Here is a 22,833-nt window from a genome sequence, read left to right on the forward strand (position 1 = left end):
TTTCTGTTATCTGAGAAGATTTTGGAAGATTGTAGTGCGGTAATGAATAATGTTTTCTTTTTTCTAGAATATATTTCAACTAAATCTTCCAAAGAGTAGGTTTTCATTATTCATACCGCATATATTGTATTTAAATTGCATGGTTGTCAGGAATTTGTAAAACACTAAACATCACATGAAAACGATCATTTATTATAGTCAAAAGTAAAGTCCGTTTATATAACAAAATGGCATTATCAAGGCAAATAACGATACCCCTCACATACAAGTGTTTTATATATTCAAAGTAAATATTTCATATACTTATACATGAAATAGCATAATGACATTTTTGTCATTAAAATCGGTATGAAATATGGCACCGAACTTACCTTCTAATTTCATGTTATGTCCAAGTATAAAGGAAGTGGCTGAACGACGACATAATTTTTGAAAGAGAGAGTTACATATATAAAGAATAAACGCAAAGATTGTAAATTACACAAAATGTTAGAATAATCAAATGGTGACAAATTTCGCCTTGTATTGTTTCTTTATTTTTGTTTCGATAAAAAAGTAGCAATGATTTATTTTTTACTGTTGCGCTTACGGTGAATTACTAGTAATTGTTTCTAACATAGAATTGAAGTCACCTTAGAACATAATAGCAATACCAAAGTCTTTGAGATTCTTATTAAGTATTCAGATTTGGAATCTACTTCTGCTACGATGATAATGTAAATAGCTGGATCTGAAAATTGTTCCACGGCACTTGTTTCTCTCGTAGTGGTATTAATTCAATGTGGATCTTGAAAAATTTGAAAGATCTTCTGGAAACCCATCCTCCCAAATCAGGATTTTGAGTCCACCCTTGCTCATTCAAACCCCTGACATCACTCATTCATATTTAGCGGGTATCTTCCAGCGCCATCTAGTGAGTTACTTCAGTTTAACCCGGATCCAAAATCCAATCAAATCACTGGTAATAGAAACTCTTCGATATAACTTACAAAGTGGCTACACATAACGTCAGTATTTTTAGTAAAGACTCTAAACAGAATCTACAGTTATCAATTTTGCTCATATTGCATCATTTGCGAAATCATACAACTTTCAGTTACTATATCGGATCGTCCATTACCTCGTATTATTGTTTACTTTCCCACAGACATTTCATGTTAAATCGATTTTCATTTGTGCTTCTCAACCGGATAAGCAACCAATCAGAATCGGCTGGATGATACCCGCTAAATATAAATGAGTGATGTCAGAGGTTTGAGGGAGCGAGAGTAGACACAAAACTTTGACTTGGGAGGATGCTGGAAACCCTCAGTTCAAGATTATTATCAGAATACAATAGCATTAACATCTATGATTTTCAACTCTTTATACTTCTATTCCCCATATTCAATTAAAATCCCGACTCAAAAACATTATGCATCGTTGATATTCCAAAAAGACGGTTCACCTAGATATAAATTTATAGTTTAGGTAGAGATTCCTCATTCCAAATTATTTTCCAATTAGACCGAAGAAGATATTTTCAAAATGCTGGAATCTTTTGTCGACAACATATTTGTTCATTATGGTGGATGAGAAAGAGTAATCAAGGGAACCAAGGTTAAAGCGGTAATCAAAAGAATGTAATGCAGGGACAAAGACCAGACATGGAAAACAGAAATACACAACAAAGAACATAAAGTAACTAAAATCATACATAAAAAGTAACAAAAGCAAATGAGCAACTCGGACTCTACTAAAACTGGGAGCACGGATCAGGTGCACCGGTAGAGAAAGCGTCCTCTGCTTTTCTAGAAACACCCGCGAGTTGCTCATTAAAAGTCAAGTCCGGGGTAGACGAAAGAGGAAAGGAAAACCATGAGACGTTGAACAAATCAGTTTTCATGGCGCAGATCCACGAGTTCATGATGACGGCCATCAAGCTTCAGTAGTGATGACTTCAATCTTGTAGCAACAAAACCCTAAAACCCTGCTCCAGAAGCTTATTTGTTAGAATTCTAGCGCGTTACAGAAAGTCTGCGTAGTCTCGGCAAGTTCTGGCATAACGTTTGAGTTGTGACATGAACACTCCATACACCGGTGCTGAAGAGATGTTGCCACAGATGAAAGGAAAGTTGACAATTGTGAATGCAAAGCCACCACATTTGTCGTAAAGTTTGGTCAATAGTTTTCCTTTACCATCGATTTCTAAGTGTAGGTCAAGATATAAGGCTGACTTCACAGTGTCTGTAGTATCCTTTATCTCAAGTTCTTTGGGGTAGATGCAATGTATCAAATCCCCAAAATTAGGATTGTTTAAAGAAAATATGTCATCTATATAGCGGAAACTGAAATTAAAGGATCTAGCTAAACGATATTCTTTCTTTCGGATCAGATCAGATATAAAGTCAGCTTCATAAGAGTGAAGGAATAGGTCAGAAAATAGGAGCACAATTCGGTCACATTGGAATGCCGACCGTTTGTCGAAAAACGCGTCCACCACACTAGACAAATATGTTGTCGATTAAAAATTCCAGCATTTTGTAAACATCTTCTTTTGTATATTTGGAAGATGATTTCGAATTATTTCTTACAAAGTATGAGGAATCTCTACCAAGACCTATATATTTGTATCTAGGTGTACCATCGCTTTTGGAAAAACAACGAAGTATAATGTTTTTTGAGTCGGGATTTTAAGTGAGTATGTGGAATAGAAGTATACAGTGTTGAAAAATCATAGGTTTTAATGCTATCATATTCTGATGATAGTCTTGAACTGATTGTCTATGACTGTCAAAAGATCTTTCGAATTTTTTAGGATCCACATTGATTTAATACCACTACGGGAGTAACAAGTGTTGTGGTAGGACTGCAAACCCCTTTTTACAGCTGTGAGTATAGAATTTAAAAGTTTTGAGGCTCATTTTGCAGATCCAACGTGTTTTGTATGGATCCTTGTGGAGTTTAGGAGTCCAGTACATAGACGGTAAATCACAGTTATCGTGCTTGGCAGAGACCAAAAGAGGGTAGCACAGATTTGTGGTTTTCCACGATTTTTTCTTTGGAGAGTGTAGTAGCAGTATAGATCTTATCACTGCTATTGTTTTCTACGTCTACCTCTGGTAATAAACATTGGATGTAAAACGTTTTGCAGACAAAAACAATGTTGCTTTTGGGCTTTGTCTTCTGGTACGACAACATATTTGTATATGTATAGTAGTGTTTTTGCTACATCAGGGCCCTTGAAAACTGCTGTAGCATTGGCACTCATTGACCTACTTTCATTCGTTTCAAAATTAAGGACCTCACGGCCTTTAACCACTCAGACAGATAATCAATGTCCTCTTGTTCTCGTTTTATCCATTTTCTTGCGTAATCCACCACGGCATCCATAAGAACTTTAAAGTGATAATTCCAATTTATGGAGCGCGGTTCACAATACTTGGGACCTTTAGAAAGGATATTACGCAGAAATTCGTTTCCGATGATGGATAAATCTCCCGTAACGACGTGACCGGAAGGACCATATTTGAATAGAGACTTTTTGCAAGAACAGTCAGGTGGTTTAGCCTTTAAGTCTTTAATTTCGAGGTTCGGCAACAGCCTTTTATATTTGAAAATTTTGGATGCAATGGGTGAAAGAGTAATCAAGGAAACCAAGGTTATAGCGGTAATCAAAAGAATGTAATCCAGGGACAAGGACCAGAAGTATAGGAATATGAAATAATTGGTATGGATTTGTCTTTGAAATATGGGGGAATTTTGTAGGTAACGTTTTTGTGATTGAGGATGTTAGCCAAATTAATTGCATCTATACATTTGTTGACAAACAGTAGTGGAAGAAATTATCGTTTTTCGTCAAATTGACTTTTCACACAAACTGGTTTAAAGAGTCTGTGGAAACCAATATCCAAAATGATGGCAACAAGTCTATATAATGATGAGGTAGGGTCAGAAACAGACTTGTTTTTGTAAAGGGAGTGTACTAGAGTGAGAGGTATAGAATAGAGTTTGGTTCTAATGTGATGAAGTCCAAGGGGTTTTGTATGAAAGGCAGGAGACTATCTATTGAGACATCATGTAATTTAGGTGACGTATAGTGCCGATGGCCATATCTCCTTTCCCGTCTTGGAGTTTTGTCAAATAAATTCATCACATGTATGCTAAAGTTATATTGGCTTAAAAGGTTTCCTATACTTTTGAAGTTGTCATTGCATCAAAAAGGTATTGTAGTACGTATTCTGCGTATCCAGTACTCTTCTCTTTCCCTAAGATAGTTTTTACTTAGAACGGGACTGTTCGAAGGATGGTATTTTTTTTCTAAAATACGAACTTTCATAGAGAGGATTGAATTATCTTGTTGATTAAAATGTTGATAAACTGTAAGGAATTTGGTGGTATTTATTCCCAAACGATGACCGCACATTCTTTTGTTTAATCGTTCTTGTGTTTCACCGATATATATTAGACCACATAATTTGCATACTAATCCATATATATTAAGTTTGTTGATTTGCAACTTACGTCATCGTGATTTCTTGTATGGAAGGTTTTGTTTGTAAGGGAACTAGAGAAGCAAGGGTCGGTTATAAGAATGTTGCATGTTTTGGAATTTTTAATACCACATTTTGATATAGTACAATGTGTTTATTGCAGAACTTGCCGTAACTATCCAGACTTTTTGTATCGCGCTAGACTTCTTTCAATTATGCTTCCGGAACAGGGTTACGTTGCTACACGATTGAAGTCATTACCACAAAAGTTTTATTTTCATCATTATGAACTCGTGGAGATTTACGGTGTATCAATCTGCACTATGAAGAATAATTTGTTCAACGTGTTATAGTTTTCCTTTCATCTTTCGTCTACCTCGAATTTTTTATGAGCAACTCGGCGGGTGTTTCTAGAGAAGCAGAGGACGCTCACTCTACCGGTGCACCTGGTCCATACTCCCAGTTTTTAATGTAGTCCGAGTTGCCCATTTAATTTTGTTACTTTGTATGTATTAGTTTAGTTATTTATGTGTTTATTGTTTGTTGTGTGTCACTGTTGTGTTTGCCTGTTTTCCATGTCTGGTTTTTGTCCCTGGATTAATTACATTCTTTTGATTCCTCTTGATTACTCTTACTCACTTTTTATGTTAATTGTGTAGTCTCTATTCTCCAGGCGCCACACTGTCATAAAGACACAATTAAAAAAATAAAATTTCTTTAACATACATGATTGTTGCTTAAATTGGAATACCAGAACCTAAAAGACGTGTTATATCAACCCGAATAGGTCCTATATATTTTCCACGTAACTGCCCAGTAAGATTATTGGCGTCTTGAAAAAAGCGGTATTGTAATTGGATAATTTTGAAACACAATTCCTTTTTTAAATCATAAGTATGTTTTGACAATTGTGGAAATGCTTACATAATCCATAATTATATTTTGGTTTTATGAACAACATCCGTCTACTACCTTTTATTGTCTTAATGTTATGCATAATTAGGATACGTTAAGTAATAAAAAGATATAGTCGGTGTGTTGATGTTTAAACAAAATTTTGACAATAGCTAGATGAATATAGCTTGTTTGATTATTTAATTCAAAGATTTCAGTAAAATCCTTTTGAATAGTGATACAATGTTATTTATTTATCTATTCAAGTTTTGTAATTCACTACATATGATACTTTGAAAATAGTTTTGAGATGTTAATGATATTAAATAAAACGTAATAGAAAAAAAATGGAGAACAAAATGTTGTCTTTGCTCTTTAACAATAAAAAGAAACTGACTACGAAACTAAGTTTTTTTCTTTGGTAATTTCTTGAACGTAATTGGATTTTCAGAAAAAGAAAAATGTTCAGTGAAAAAATAATCATTAACGGCGTTATCATAAAATATGACAAAATTTTAAAAGAAGTACGAACAAGTTTAAAGGTAGAAATATGAGACAATCGCGATATAAGTGTGACTTACCTAAACTCTATCATTGGCTTATAGCAATAAAAAAAATCATGCAATATTCATTTAGTTTCAGCAGGTTTTTTTTGTTTTTTTGTTTTTGTTTTTGTTCTTGTTTTTGTTTTTGTTTTTTTTTGTTTGCTTGTTTATTTGTTTGTTTGTTTTTTAGTACTTTTATTGTATACAATTTATATTTGATTTAGATCTTTCTATGTATTTTAGCATACCGTAATGAGCAGTTTTTTACTGATTCAGTATTAAGTAGAAAAAAGTCTTAGTTTACAATCTTGAAAGTTCTACTATCCAAAACATCCAAATATCCAAACTAAAGAGTTAATATAAAAAAAATTTTATACGCATCATTGAGTTGAAAAAAAATATTTTCATAAATAAATGGAATTGGTACTAATTTTGTTTTACCCGTCCGACTACATTGAGTTATATTGTAAAAAAACAGACATAGCAAAAAACATTCTACTATGGTAGCTGGAGGCTTTGTCAACTCTGCTCCGGAATATCAAAATATCACTGGTTACCACAGCAATGTACGAAACCTTAATTAAACCTTCTTTGTTAAAAAACGGGAAAAAATGATAACATTGCAAACCGGAAGCAATATAAACGTGGTTCGTCAATGAAACCAAGATATATAGTTTATTAGGCAATAATATAATGTATGTTTGTTGGAGAATAAGGTAAATTACTGTCGTGTTTTCTCTTATGACATTAACGATTTTATTGAGACATAATGTCAATAACAACAATCATATCGGATGATTTAATAAAAAAGACTTTCGCTCAGATCTTCACAATATTGTTTGATTAAAATATACATAAAACAGTGCATGACGAAGAAGACCAAAACCTTGGGATGAAGACGAATGAAAGGATACAATGATTTTATATTTTAAATACTGTTTAATTAGATTTTTTCATATTTCATTTTCTTCAATTCATTAGAATTACAGTACAAGAAATCAAAAACAAAAGAATGTCAGGTTTTTTTCTTCTATTGTTGTATAAAATGCATGTTAGTGTATGCATCCTATGAAATTAATCATTTAAATGATTATTTTGAATGAAGCTATATTGAAGGCATATTCTGGTATGTTAATTACAATTAAATACTTTTAGATCGACGACAATTTTGAAATTCTTTCGTCTGAACTATACGGCATCCTTGAGCTCATATGTATTCTTATACTCTGGCATTCCCAATTCCAAATAGTTTGTTTTTCATTTGTTCTTTGTATGGTTGTATGTTTGTTTTTGTCTGTTTTGTTTTTGTTTTGTTTGAGTTTTTAGTTTGTTTTGTTTTGTTTTTCACTCCAGAAGTCGAGATAAAATGAATACAAAAACTACCTAAAATGTTGGATTTTTAAAGTAATATAAAAATGATGTTGAGTCTCATTACTGCCGAAAAAAGAATGTTAATCACATTTGGTTAACCTATACTGAAAAACTAATGACGCTCCTATGTAGTCACAATACTGTAAACTTAATTTATGGTGGTCGAAATGATCACTTTGATATGACAATACGTAGAACAAAGGGCTAAAGATCTAGTATTAACTAAACAACACTTATAATTTCAACCAACATGCAGCGTCCCTAATTTCATAATCATTAGACCGTCTAATGTCAGTATGTGATCCTGGAAATGCATTATGATTTTTTCACAAATGAAGGGAATTAAAAATTGTTTCATACAGTTCTTATATAATTGAAAAATTAGTCTGTCGACGAGACGTGCTGCGGTAATAACCCATTTACTGCACCAACAAACTGAACAAGTATATTTGATGACAGAGACAATAACGTTAAAAGTACCAATAGTCAAAGTTGTCTGCACTCCAGATTGTCATATTTCACTTACTTGACGAGATGGTTTGAATATCTTAGTTAGGCTTTGTTATTTACAACCAACTCCCCAGGATACGTAACGATACATAAAATGCTCAAACATCTGAGACTCAATAAAAAGTGATGATAATCACGATACCTTGTACATGAACATTTATTTTAAATTCTCTCTCACTCTCTCTCTCTCTGTGAATATCAAATTACCAACAATTTATTTTAAATACGTAACTTGACAACGCACATTACAAAAACAAATTAAACATAACAATTTTACATATAATAGAATTTAGTTTACCACAAAGGATTGTTTTGATTTCATTATAAACACCCTATGAAATTGCTCTGTGTTGTCTATGCATGTTTTATGTAATTGACATAGTGTTTATGGGAGTTAAAGAAAGTGGAAAGCAAACAAATGAATGTTTGACATTCGGTGCGTTGACTTCTTTAAAATGTTCCTAGATGTTCCAGTTTATTGTCGAAAACAAAGATTAGAATGTACTAAATTGTTCAGTTAATATCAAAATGGTTTGAATTAAACGATTTGTACTATATGCAAATTCCAGTAGAGTTCTATTAGAAGAGACAAATATAACACATAACATAAAAAGTTTATATTGTATGTAATTTGATTTCATTAAGTAAAAAAATAAGCAGATCATGACGTTATTATCGTTCGTCCAGTTCTAAAATGAGACACACGTGAAAAGACCAGGAATAATATAAGAACTCTTTAAAAATTACCTGTTTTGCATATCAACAAATATTTTTTTCACTAAAAAAAGTCCATTATGCAACTGTTGCTCATTTCCTCCTGTTCCCTTGTACGTGTTATTTTGTTTATTTGTATTTATTTATTATTTGTTATTACGTGTTCTTTGTAATGCCCCAGAAATAATTTTCAGTTCAGGAGTGTTTTGTATTTGCGAGTCTAAATATCTAGATTGATCTATGAATCCTATTGGAAACCCAACATATGAATGATTTTTTTTACTCATAAGAAAAATTAATACAAATGCTAATTACAAATATCTTAAGAGATGGCCCAGTGTAACTGACGTCACGTCACTGAGATAAACCTTAATGTTACATGTAGTATGATTATTTTTTTGGATTTTTTAACAGAGATATTTCATATTTATTAACGACTTTGTTTATGATGAACCGCAATTTTGTTACATGGTGATGTCGAAAAATATGCATGACTTCTTAGAGCATCCGTTCTAATTCTGCTTTCAAATCAACTAAAATCACATAGGTGCTTTAGACCCCTCACATAAATGTATATAAGACGTTCTTGGCGCTATAATACATTGCACTATTAAAACGTCGTTATGCAGATGCATTCAATATTTCAATGGAAACCTTTCACAAATGTCACATGTTAATTATGTATTAAGAACAAAAAAAAACAAAAAACAAAAAAACACACACAATAAGAGTATTCATTAACAAACAAGAACATTTAACTAGCAAATTCATTCCTTCAAGCATTATTTGAATAATATGCATTGTACCTAAAGATGTCAGTTTCAATAGTCATAAGAGCGCCAATCCTATGGCAGGAAAGTGCATACAACGTGTACATCAATTATCAACGAATAGCTATTGTAGTAGAGTTGTCTAAAATATTCACATTATGTTAAATTCCTCTCGTTGATTTATACGATATGAACGATAAAACAAATAATAACAAAATAATATAATTAGTCATCGTTAATAATCTTAATAAATATAAGCAAATGTAATTTTACAAAGCTAATGGCTAGATAATTAGTAGGAATGGTCGAGTTAAATACTATTGAAATAACAAAATTTACTCTGACTTCGAATTCTGAGATTTTAGTTGACTCAGCAAACACTTTGGTGACGAGACGATGACAAGTGTAAACAAAAAAAAGGACTAAATACGTTTAAGAAAGAGCAATAAACTATTCAACACTTAAATAACCAGCACTTCTTTATTCCAGTATGTGCGTATCAAATGGATATTCGAAATTATACGAGCATCCCTTTGATGAAGCTACAACAAGTACAGAATCTCAAAGATTACAGCATGTAAAATGTGTAAATTATAAGTAATTCCAAATTTTTCTTGCAGAATTCTCTTTTCCAGCTGAATAATGATTTCAGATAAATTATATTTCTTGTAGCCACTTGCAGTTTATATTCACAAAGTTTGTTCCATTTAAATACAAAACATTCAAAGCAAATTAAATATTTAAACCCGTTTGAAAATTAATTCACAATTACATATAAAACTTTTAACAATCATGTGGTACCGAGTATTGTGGAACAATATCTTATTATAAATCATAAAAAAATATACATGTAGTTGAAGCTTATACTTAACGGAGTTCAATTTTGTGACATGTCTTTTTATTTTATGCCACTTAGCATCCAAGCGAAAAAATGATTGAGTTCAATTTTGTGAAATGTCTTTTTATTTTACCCCTCTTAGCCTCCAATTCCAAAGGCCTTAATCACCAAAATAAACACCAACTCTGTTTTCGCGGTTTGCAACCTTGCTCTCAACTTAAAAGATCAACGAACTAAAATTCGCTTTATGGCAGGAAAACAAAATCTATGGACGATAGCATTATTATAATACAGTTTACCACTTCATATTTTTGCGGTACAATGAATCTGATAGCTGTTTGACACGTATGGTCTATTTGATGTTACCACAGACACAAGACGATTTAAATCTTTTCAAGGAAGATACAAAATGTATGGGTCATATAATCGAATTGAAGAGCCTAAGAAGCCTTAACGGAGGCCACGTTGTTGACGCAATAAACAGAGTGCAGGACACCACGGAGATAAGGAATTATACTACCAAAAAAAACAAAAAAAAGTTTCAGTGAATATTGTCATGTAAGTTCAGAGGAAAGGTTTAAATAAATGACATTTTTAATGTTGCCGACGACGGACGCCAAGTGATGGCACTTCATAGATCACATGGCCCTTTCAACAAGGTGAGCATAAAAGTGCAAAACCTCCATCAAGTGAACACAATTTCACGGAAATTTCGCAATGGATTTTTAATCTTGCTGAACAAAATTACCCTATATGTCTACACCTAATGTTTTTTTAGATATTTGTAAAAAAAAAGAAAAAAAAACTTGTTTGAACCCTATGGTCCACTTTTAGTAACTGCAACAGGGTTTGATTCCAACTGACTAGACAGTAGCAACATGGAAACAGTAAAAATCAAAACGTCACAATGTATTGATTTACCAAGTAATTATTTTTTCTGCACACCTTTGTTCAACTTGGGTTATACATAAATTCAAGCTACACACGAAATACAGAATCACGCAAGGCTGCAAATTTGCGATGCAAGTTTGGTGCTTCCTCAGAAGGATTCAAACTCTTTTTCTTCTCTGACTTATATGGCAAAACTGCCTGCACTTAGTCCAACACACTAGACCACTTAGCCAACAAGGCTATATATATATATATACAAACATATATTATTTCAGGAGTCATAACTCCATAAAAGGCTACATGTACACTTTCTGAAATTTTCAATTTAATTGGTCAGACTGACAGACAGACGAGTGTAAAACAAAATGCCCCTTAATTTTAGTTGTGGTGGTTTTCCAAGATTATGCTTTTAAAATTGGGGTCAATAAGAAGGAAACCGTTTTTCATCAGGTATCATATTGAGACAAAAGACTTGGCAATCCAGATCTTTCATGCAGAACTATGTAGTACTAATGTTCCCTTTTACTGAGCGACTGTTCACTCTTGTGCATGGTAAGAACTACAAGTACTTAATTTGTGCATTTGATTCCCAAATAACTGCCCAATAGGTTATGTTAATGTACAATGTATAAAGCGAATAAAATTAATGAAACTTAGTTTCTAGCAGAGCTATAATTAGTGCATAACTATGTACAATGATGTTCATGTAGACTTATACATTTACACAATGCAGGTCTAAAAGGAAGACTGTATTTTTAATATGAATCCAATATCCCTTATCATATTCCAGAATGACTTCACAGAGAAAGGTTGATTTGGAAGACTAAAAGAGTACTCTTGATAAACACTAATATTCACTACATCCGAGTCAGTTTCATGGTCTTTTACACATTCCACAGAATATAGAGCTGCTCCTATAGCATTTATGGATAAGCCGAAAATTGCCCCAGTTTGATACGGCAGACGGGACATTAATGCAGTGAGAATAGCCGTCTCGTCACATCTGTGACCATGATTCACTATAACTACAAGCCGAGTTTGTATAGGTGCATCTAATGTTTCAGGTGAGTAATAAACAAGAACATCCTCTTTACATTTCTTTTTACAGTAACTATCTGTACTATTTTCAGACTTTGGAGAATTCAGATTTAATTGTGTTGTTACTTTATTATCATCTCCATAAAATTTTGTATTATTTGATGATATATCCTGGACGACTTTCATTGAAACAGAGGTGGCAAGGTCATTTACACTGCTGGAAGACCCTTTTGAGGTAACAGACAAGGTTTGCTCGAGGTTAAGATATTTAATAATTTCTGTAAGCAAGGAACACACTGCATCCTTCCCATGTGCACCGTTCATGTTGAATAGAAAGGCAGTTCGAATTGTCCTGCATAGACCAAGAGGCAAAATGTCTGGAAGTAAAATGAAAAATCTATATTATAAAACGCCATTTTCATGTATACATGTACATGTAATTTACTCTTCACACCTAAGAAGCCCCAATACATGTAACTATCAAGTTAAGTACAGTGGTGGATCTACATTGTAGGGGGTTCCAAGCCCTGTAAAACATTTTTATACTGCCAAACAATATTTCTGCATAAACATTTAGAAAATGAACTAATTAGTTGATTGATTATGGTTTAACTTCCTATGGCAGATATTTCATGTATTTAAGGATGAGATTGGTTGACCAATGGAATAGCCCCTCCTTTGTACAAGTATTATAGAGACCAAAATAACCCTTCACTGTGCATGCTTACATACATAACAGTGGGAAGGTAGGTATGCGATCCCACTCAAACACATTATTCTGACTCTGAACCAATCAGTCTTCACTCTATCTCCTATATAACGCATGTTTGGTGGGAAGCATACTAATTTTAAAGTCTTTGGTTAAAATAAAATAATGAATAAGCATTTCCACTTCTAGGGTTTGAAATTGATATCATACGGGTACATGAAATACTGGGTTTCCCTAATATTACAAGCCTAATGTATAAGTGGTAATCTCAAAAGGTACCCATTTTTAAATATCTTAAATCATAAAACCTACCCTCAAATCATTTTAAAGACTTACCATCTTCAAATATATTCCAGGTGGTTGGATCTCTTGGTAAGGAATGAACCATATTTCTCAATGGCATAATTTGGTCTTTCAATGGATTTAAAATGGTATCAATGTCCTCAAGATGCTCCTCAATGTTGTGTGCCAAAGTATGAAGACAACAGTTGTAATATGTTTGAACAATGGCTTTAGTTTGGTCCTTTAACCCAGTATAGTATGTGAAATAAACTGCAGAAAATTTACTTGGAATTTTAGTCTTGTAGATGTTAGAATCCTTTATTGTAATATAGACTGTTTGTAGGTCTGCTTGTGTGGTTCCCCATATCTAAAAATGAATGATAAAACACTCTGATCAAACTATGGAAAGTCAGTGTGACATTTTGTAAGCACATTCTTTATATCAACAGAATGATATTTTTCCAAGTTTCAAACTTGATTTAATGTTTTCATTTAAAATTGTGAGCAGTGTTCACTAAATTGATATCCCTTGTCACCCATCATCATACATGTAGCATGGACCTTTTGACCTTCAAATTGATTTGGATGAAAATCTAAAACAAAAAATGCACAACTGAAATGTGTACAGTAATAGAGATTCTGAGAAATTGTCATTAAATTTCTATTCAGAGGTATACAAGGTTACATGTACATGCAAGAAATAAGTACCCCTGTGTTCCCATACATTTGTATTTATAAATGAAAAACAAATCATGTTTTGATATGTGACTCCTCCAAAGAGATTTGGATCAAAGTTCAGTATAAGAGGTGCACAGTGGGAATAAGTAATAAAGATTGGATGTGAAAGTTTCATAAAATTCTATTTAACACTGTAGGAGGAGCAATGGATATAAGATTTGTATTCCCTTGTCTCAATATTCATAAATGACAAAGGCCATGTTTTGACATCTATATAGTCAAACCCTAACTTGATATATTTGCTTGTTGTTTGTTTGTTGGGGTTTAACGTCCATGCAGCAATATTTCAGCTATATTCAGACGATGAACATGAAATTGATGATAAAATGAACATGAAATGATGATGAAATGAAAAAGGGATGGGACACAAGGACATCGGGGTCGACAAATTTTGATTGCCACTGGAAATAGGGAGAGATGGGTAGGGTCGGGCAATTTAGCCTCCTGTGGCGGAGCCCTATGGTTCCTGCTCCGGGAGAATACCACAGTAGGGTTCTTTAATGTGCGAAGAATGTGGCAGCTTTCCCAACACGGTGCACCACTATGGTTTGCGGTCAGGTTTTCCGTATTATAGCCTGACAACCCCAGCATGTAACACGCCAGGGGTACCCCATTCCACAACCTGGGGCACACATCCCAGTTGCCCTGTGGGCAGAGCGCCCTAGCCCCCGGCTAGGGTTCTAAGCACTATTTAGTCGCCTTTTACGACAAGCTTAGGGCTGCTGCAGGCCTATTCTTTTAACACCCAGACCTGCACAGGGCCCTAACTTGATATAAATAAAAAGCTTACATAGGAGGTAAACAAAAGAAATATGTCATAAACACTCTGTGGAAGATTTATCAAATTTCATTCAATGGCGTAAGAGGAGAAAGAGATACGAAATGGGTACCACATCTGCTTGACAGAATAAAGGACAGAAAACGTAAGGGATGGACAGACATCTACATCTGTACCCCCACTTTGAGGAAGGTTAGAAATATACGGTTGGAGAAATCAACTATTATGGAGTGAGCCAATTACATCTCAAATATGTACATCAGGGTTCGACGTTAACTTTTATATTCACTTGTCCAGTTGGGCAAGTGACATATGTGATTCACTTGCCCGAAATATTGAAATACTTGCCCAAAACTTTGTGTCACTATATAGTGTTTAAACCAGAAACCCTTGTTTAATAAGACGTGGATGGCAAGAAACTGTTCAACTATAATGCAGATGACAGTGGTTTAACATAAATTGACCATTCTAAGATTCGATTACAGTGATACATAGAGTTAGACACCATGATCAATCAACATTGTTGAGTATACTATTTTCAGAGAATTCTGTAAGGCAAATAGAAAATGTACCAGTCAGACAAAGGATACACAAAGTGATGGCAAAGGTCAGCTCATGTTGTCCTGTCAGAATTGCACCAAATACAACATGACATATTCATGAACCTATGTAATACTGATTACCATTGAATTAAATAAAATTGAATAAAAATAACTGTAAACACATTTTACTAAATTAAAATGAACCTGGATATAACATATTTCAAGACAACTCAGTTTGTGAAAGTCCTTTAAAAGACCTTTAAAAGACACAAAATACCTTGTCCAACAAATTAAGTTTGCAAAAAAATGTTCAGTAAACTAGTATATGAATTCAGAAACCATGTTAATTACTACATGTACGAATTTCTCTGAAAGTAAAGTTCAAACATCAGCAGTCATAATGAGTCATCAAAGAATTTAAGAATTTTCTCTCATATTTTCGAAGTTTTCGATACAGATTTCTTACAGTTTTCCAAAGTAAGAAATTCCATAAATAAATCGCAATGTTCAATTGGATAACGAAAATAGATGTACAATTGGACGCATCCGATTGGTCGACATTAATATCATACGATCTATTTTTGGCAAAGGGAAAATCAGAAAACTATCCAATGATAATCTAGGTCAGCAAGGTCGAGAAGAACGGCGAACTATACAGAAGTAATTTTCGATGTTTTAGAGCTGCAATGATCAGAAATAATGTAATTTGGGCACATATTTTTTTCACTTGCCCAGTCGGGCAACTTTGATGTCGTTTTTACTTGCCCAGACCGGCAATTTACTTGCCCCGGGCAATTGGGCAACCATTAATGTCGAACCCTGTACATGTAGGTACTGTATTTTTTTTATTCACTACATGTGCAGAGTTGAGCAGTTCATACAATACATGTACATGTATATGAATGTTGGATATGGAAGACCAACTTTCATATGAGCAGTTGTCTTTAGTGTAGGAATTAAATTCTTATACATGTACAAGCTTTTTAGTTAAACATATTTTGTATATAAAATTTTAAACTATAAAACTACTAATGTGAACGACCTAATCTATATCTTTTAATACAAGCTTTTGTTTTGTCTTTTTCTTAACAGGTGAACATTCAGGCAAAAAGTCAAAAAAATAGCTAAGCATTTCGTGCATTACCATGGTTTGGGAAAACCCAACTATATTTACAAGTACCTTTTGTCTTTTTCTAGATGTTGGGTTGCTTATGATGCAAGCTTCATAGCCTGGTCTCTGATCAGGGATATGCTACAATAAAAACAAAACATGGTGAATATATTAACTCAGAGATATCAATTAAGACAGAAATGTCAAATTTGGTATACAAAATTGTACCCTATTAGGCTATATGGAGCTGCTGATAAACTGGTTATTGATAATGTATATGTAGATGAAAAGTATGACCAGAAATTGCAAAACTTATTGTTTGTAACAATAACCAAAATAGGTTACTTGAAATAATCTAATTTCAGCACAGCTGTTACACAGCTTCTGATTCAGCCTGGAAGAAGTAAAACAACTCATTGAACAGATTTTCTTAAATAAAAATCCTAGCCTTTAATCTCATTATCATTGGAGTGATATTTCTCCAATGGCATATTTCAATGGTTGTACGTTTCTGATATTGAAGATACAATGTACATATAATAAGTACATGTATGTCAAAAAGACAACAACACAATATGAAAAATGTCTGCTCAAGGCTACAAGGAAACCTTCGCACAACAGTAAGGGTGAAATGATTCTTCACAGAATTAGAAATAGTAGCCAGTGCACGCCAGCCCGAGACTGGCTATTTTTTGGCAGGGCTGGCTAATTTTAGCAAAAATCTATTTAGCCATATAGTAAATATATTGAAAAATTGTATTCTGGACTGGCTAGAATTTGAGTGAGTTTCCTTACCTGTTCATCATAAGGCTGAGTTATCGTGATATTTTAAGTCTTGATACGATACATATGACTGACGTTTCTATGCAAAACGATAAAACAAAATTCATCCTTTTTAAATCGGTGGAATATTTTTTTCCAAATTGAAGAAAATATATAGGACAAAATGCTGTTGTGTACCGTATTGTAATGTACCATATCATAATGTATCATTCTGTCACCCTTGTATCACGATACGCATCGTATCGTGAAGTATGTTCATTGTATATCGTTAGTCCTACACCACAGGGCATGCTGCAGCTGGCTCCAAATTATCATTATACACAGGTAAAGAGATAGTTGCCTTGAAATACTTAACATTAAAGTGAACTGAAAGTGGAAATAAAACAATAGATACAAAGGCTAGAAATTCCTGACTTGGGACAGGCCCAAAAAATGTGGTGGGTTTAAAGTACTTTGGGGTGATCACAACCCTTCCTGTATATTAAAGCTGGTAACAATGGTACCAATTTAATAAAAAAGAAATCTTTATATAAATGAGAAATGGATGTAACTAGATAAAGGTTTTCAATATCACAAACTCATAAAAACATTCACAAAATGTTTCAGCTGTTAATAAACTCATTGCCAAATACAAATACATGTACTTGTAAATTATTAGTAAATATGGGTATCTCCCCCCTCCTTCCCCTCCATAATTTCATGATAATATTCTCACAAAGGATGGAAAGCCCAATACTCACCAAACTAAAATATTGAAAATGCTTAATAAGGGATATAGTTATGCTATTGTTGTCAAATTGTTGAATTATTTTTTTCGACACAAACAGTTTTGACATCATGTGAGTTATGTGATACATATGATGCTTACATGTATCTATGGCAACAAACATGTAACCTGTTGAGCTTACAACATTGTATTTCATTGGACAAAAGTGATGACAACTGTGCATGTACATGTACTATGGTGAAATTACAGGATCCAGTGGGGACATTTTTGTCCAGAATATTTTCAATCAAAAACATTTTTTTTTACTATCAATTATACTTGTATATTGGTTTGTATGTTGAATTACATGTAATTAACTAATTAGATGTAACTGAAATCCGAAACATAGCATGATGATCATACAGTTCAGCACAAAATCTTAATAGGATTTGGGTATTTTAATAACAGACTGACAGAGTGAGAAAATGTGTCAGTTATCTTTATTAGAGATAGTACTTACATGTACTTGGTATTAATTTTGTTTTTGTCATATGGTCTTCACATAGGAACTAACACACTTAATATACAATGTATAAAAGCAGTGTTTGGCATGACAAAGGTTGTTTCCTTATAGTATAACTTATGATGTACTGTGGTTCTCAACCCACATGGGCAGAATCAGCATTAATACTGAGCGTCGCGAAGCTGTGTGAGCTACATGTATACCATTATTATGCATACTTTCTAAATTTCCCTTAAGGTTCCCCAATATACTAACGAAAAAAAAAGTAATGTCAAGGAAGTAACAAAAAGTGACTGTCCTTATGGAGAAAATTCATCATTTCCTTCAATCAAACATATAAAAAAAATAGGTTAAGATTACGTTTCAGTAAAAACAGACTCATCTTTTCTGTTGTTTTCAAGTATTTTTCTACATTTTTTAATTTGTTATACTAATTTAAAGAAGTGAATGTTATGTTTTTAAAAACTTCGAGAAACATGTGGATGTACGTACATGTATCTCCGCTGTTTCACTGTTGCTGTTGTCAAGAACCTAACCCGCCTTGGAAAAAAATTTAACTCCGATTATATTATCAAAATCAAAGCGTAGCTTTTCTAAGACAGGAAAGGCAATAATTTTATTGTTTAGAATTTGCAGCTGTTGTCTGAATTTTGTTTACGTCCCAAGATATATGTGTAAAATATTCCCACCATCAGTGGAGAACTATAATATTTCTGGTACAGATTGAACAGACAGGCCAAAACTGAAATGGATGTTGCTAGAGATGCCTTAAGGGATAGAAAATGAGCATTGCAAAGTGCTATAAAGTTATTGACTATTTTGAAAGCAAGGAGAAAGGGTGTATGGGATTGGAATTTTGGGAAAAAAATTGTTCAAGTTATTCATTTTTTTTAAAAAACTCCCCCATTAATTAACAATTTTAATTTTCAAATAGAAATATTGATTTTGCCTGCTGCTTAAATATAAATAAAAATATTGCACTTGCGAAGCAAAAATTTTCATTAAGATCGACCCCCCTCTCTCTGTAATGCCCTTTATTATTTTCACGAGTCTCGCATAGATGGTACATGTATGGCAAAGCTCACGGTGCTTGCTGATTTAGGCAATGTCTACCCCATATTATTACATTACGGGCATTTGTCCTTACTTCGCAATTGAAAATACTTCACATTGAAAATTCTTACATTTGTAACTGAAAATTCTAATCCTTCATTGAAAATGATTCAAAATTAATTTGCATAATTTTCACTTTAATCTATCACAATTTTTGGGAAAATTTGAGTAATTTCGTTCTCTGCCATGTGAAAACTTTATCAATAAATTAGCTAATTAACAAGTTTCTAATATAATATCTCTATGCATTATCATATGTGACTGTCTCAGCTAAAACTCTGCTAAAAGCTCAGATGAGGCATGAGAGTAAAAACAATTTAAAAAACAAATAGGAATGCATGAATTAACATATGTACATATGAAGTAATAGTGCTGCAGACAGGTATCAAAAAGTGCTTTAGTTTTCGAGTTTAATGGGCCTAGAGGGTATACGGCTATATTATATGTCAATGGAAAGATAAATCAATGTAGTTTTTGAATATCATACTTATCAAAGTTTAAAACAGTAAAGTTTTCTGCTATTTCACATTAATTAGAGGAGGGGTCAAAGATCAATCGACCCCAATAGACTTAGATAAGTTATTTAAGTGAAATCATTTATTGATAAGACACTGTAGAATATTACAATATATATCTAAATATTCTCTACTAAATGACAAATAAAACAAACACAACATTCTCGATTCAATCTGCAACATGAGCTTTAAAAAATGTGTTTGAAGTTGTAAATTTTCACATATTTTAACTACTCATACTAAAATGGTAAAATACGAAATCATTTTCTAGACAACCTGTTCTGTTTCCGAACTGTTGGTACAACTGAAAAGTATGAACATTATCCAAAGTAAGTTATTTTTTGACATTATAAATATTTTAAGTGCTTTTAAAGCAGATAGGAAAAAGAGTTTGACATATTTTTTTCTGTTATTTAATAATCGAGCACTCAACAATGTTCGTTTTGAGGAAATTGGAATGAAGAACTTGATATTCAGTCAAGACAAAGCACCAAAAATACAAAAATAGTCATAAGATTAACATACATGTACATAAATTTAAAGAATTAATTATTTCGAATAAAATTGGCCTTTACTATTACATAGACTGAAAAGTTTCCAAGTCATGAGTAGCTTATTTCCAATTCCTCGATTTTACAGCATCTTCATTAGGTAAGGGTTACGGTCCTGCCCCTCCCATTGCGTGAAGGGAGGGGCAAGATCATAACTCTAGGGTAGCAAAGATGCTTTTATAGTTGTGATCCCAAATTCAGTTTAATTCATATTGGTATTTAGATTATAAAAAAATCAGAATTCTTTGCGTGAAGCGGACAGACATGGTTAGCTGCCCAAAAATTAAAACCATGACATTGTAAATGTTCAAAACAACTTTCCTACAATGTACCTTGTTAAAATATGACAACAAAAGTAATGCACAATTCAATGCACAAACCACTTACTACAACTGCTCTGTAAATGCATGTTTACACCGCAAAAAAAGTTAGTTTATAACGACATATAGACAGTAAATGTAGTGAACGATAGATTGTATCCCGTTTTTAAACGTCTTGATCCGAGCCTCTATCTTTCTTTTCTAATATTCTTGATCCGCCCCTGGCCTGGAGAACGATGTTTCCTTTGAACTAATATTCTATAACAACTATGTTACCATTGTGTCCTATTCATACGGCTACTAAAACTGAAGTCTTTTTGAGAGGTAAAAAATCTATTGCGGCTGAACTTCTTTCTTCTTTTTGCTTTAGAATTTTTACAAGGAATCTGGTTTGTTTTTATCAACTCGTTTAGTATATTTGTATAATCCGTTCAGAGCAGCGGCGGATCCAAAGAGGGTGCATGGGATTGGCCCTCCCTTTTTAATGGAAATGTTGTCATTTTCATGTGTAAAATTGACAAAAAATGATAAACACAGACATCCTTATCTGAGGACCCCCACCTGGCACCCACCTTTTCACATAGTGGATCTGCCACTGCAGAGGATATTGCATTACAAGCATCAGCCAGGTGCATAGTTAAACATCATAAAACATAAATATTGTGACAAACATGCATGTACATGTTTGCACATGCTTCCATGCAAAGTTCAAAGTTCACAGTTTATGTATTGTCAAATTTATTACGAAATCCAGCCTTATCATAAACCCCAGAGTCGCATGTTTTGTTTGAGAATCCCTGATTCATGCTTAAATAAAAATTAACGTTTTATTTGAAATCCAAGGATATAAAGACAAATGCAAAAAAAAATATGTATGATTTTTGTATGTACAAAATAAATCTAAAAGTCTTTTCATCAAAACTTAAGGTAGACTCAATACTTTACATGAGTCTCTGTTCATAAAACAGTCCAGAATCTAGACAAATTGTCCAGAAATGATTCTGTGTTATACAATTTCAGTATGATTGATAGTTTAAATATGAGAAAATTTGCAACTTCAAACTCATTTTGCAAAGCCCATGTTGCAGATCGCATCAAGAACGTAGTTTATTTTATTTGTTATTCAATAAAGAGTATTTAGATATACATTGTAATATTCTGCGGTGTCTTATTATCTCTTTATCATTGAAAGAGTAATCAAGGAAACCAAGGTTATGGTGAAAATGCACTAAAATGCAACCAATTTCAGAGGCATATTTGTTCTGTGATCATATTGTCAACTTTTGTTGGAAAAAGTTCTTTTTCACATTTTTGAAATTCTGTACATGTGAACTTTACATGTTATTTGTTTTCTGATTCATACAATGAGCAATTTGACTTAAATCACTAATCAACGTTGATTGATCTTTGACCTCCCCTTCAAATTAATGCAAACTTTTAAACACTTTTCAGTTAAAAAAGACTACATTGATTTATCTTTCCATTGACATGTGATGTAGCCTTATACCCTCTAAGCCCACTAAAGTTCGAAAAATCCTTAGCCGTCTGCAGCACTGTAAGTGTATGCAGATGGAAGAGAAATGTTACATTTCATGCACATGAATGAGCCGTATAGAGTTATTCCCCTTTTCCCTGTCTCTTGTCTTGAGGCACTGACATTACCTTCAACCGATCTCACTGACAGTATGCGTATGATTATGTGAAAGATTTGTGTATTAAAAGAGAATGCAGTTTTTTAATGTGTTATATACAATTGCAAACAGCTAAGCAGTTGAATAATAATAAAACCAAAAAGTCATTGCCTACTTGAAGTGCCGCCATTTTCCAGGTAATTGTAAAACAAGAAACGAAACAAATTTAATGAGCGTTAAAAAAGAAAAGAAACATATGCATGCAAAAGAAATACTCAATGCCAAACGTGCTTCAAAGCTCTTTAGACCACATCCATGGTAAAAAAGTGATAAACAGAATACCAACATTTCGTGCAACACACAGGCTGCGTCTATTCAATCATACGAAGAAACTATCCCTATCAGAATCGAAATAAATAAATCATGGAAACCCCATTCAATCATTGTTTTACCACGGGCTATCCATTTACATTATTATTTAACCATTT

General features: G+C 33.1%; 1 protein-coding gene across 1 annotated transcript; it reads right to left on the reverse strand.

Moving 5' to 3' along the window:
- Positions 1 to 11,658: 11,658 nt before the first annotated feature.
- On the reverse strand, positions 11,659 to 22,549 carry LOC148619741 (uncharacterized). The gene is made up of 4 exons (XM_088579971.1): positions 22,521 to 22,549; positions 16,273 to 16,344; positions 13,089 to 13,401; positions 11,659 to 12,420 (listed from the first exon to the last, which is right to left on the reverse strand). Exons 1-4 carry the CDS (start codon positions 22,533 to 22,535, stop codon positions 11,741 to 11,743), a joined length of 1,080 nt encoding a protein of 359 aa, XP_088436097.1. The 5' UTR covers positions 22,536 to 22,549; the 3' UTR covers positions 11,659 to 11,740.
- Positions 22,550 to 22,833: the final 284 nt, after the last annotated feature.

Source organism: Perna viridis, chromosome 4 (genome assembly GCF_037379345.1).
Source record: "Perna viridis isolate PV_CMFRI_1.1 ecotype Kerala chromosome 4, ASM3737934v1, whole genome shotgun sequence".
Lineage (NCBI taxonomy): Eukaryota > Metazoa > Mollusca > Bivalvia > Mytilida > Mytilidae > Perna > Perna viridis.

What these genes read in the sequence shown, in the direction of transcription:
- LOC148619741 (XM_088579971.1), bottom strand. An exon ending in CATCTAGAAAAAGACAAAAG is followed by an intron (nt 13,402 to 16,272) that starts GTACTTGTAAAT and finishes ATTCATTTTTAG; the next exon opens with ATATGGGGAACCACACAAGC. An exon ending in CTGGAATATATTTGAAGATG is followed by an intron (nt 12,421 to 13,088) that starts GTAAGTCTTTAA and finishes TTTTACTTCCAG; the next exon opens with ACATTTTGCCTCTTGGTCTA.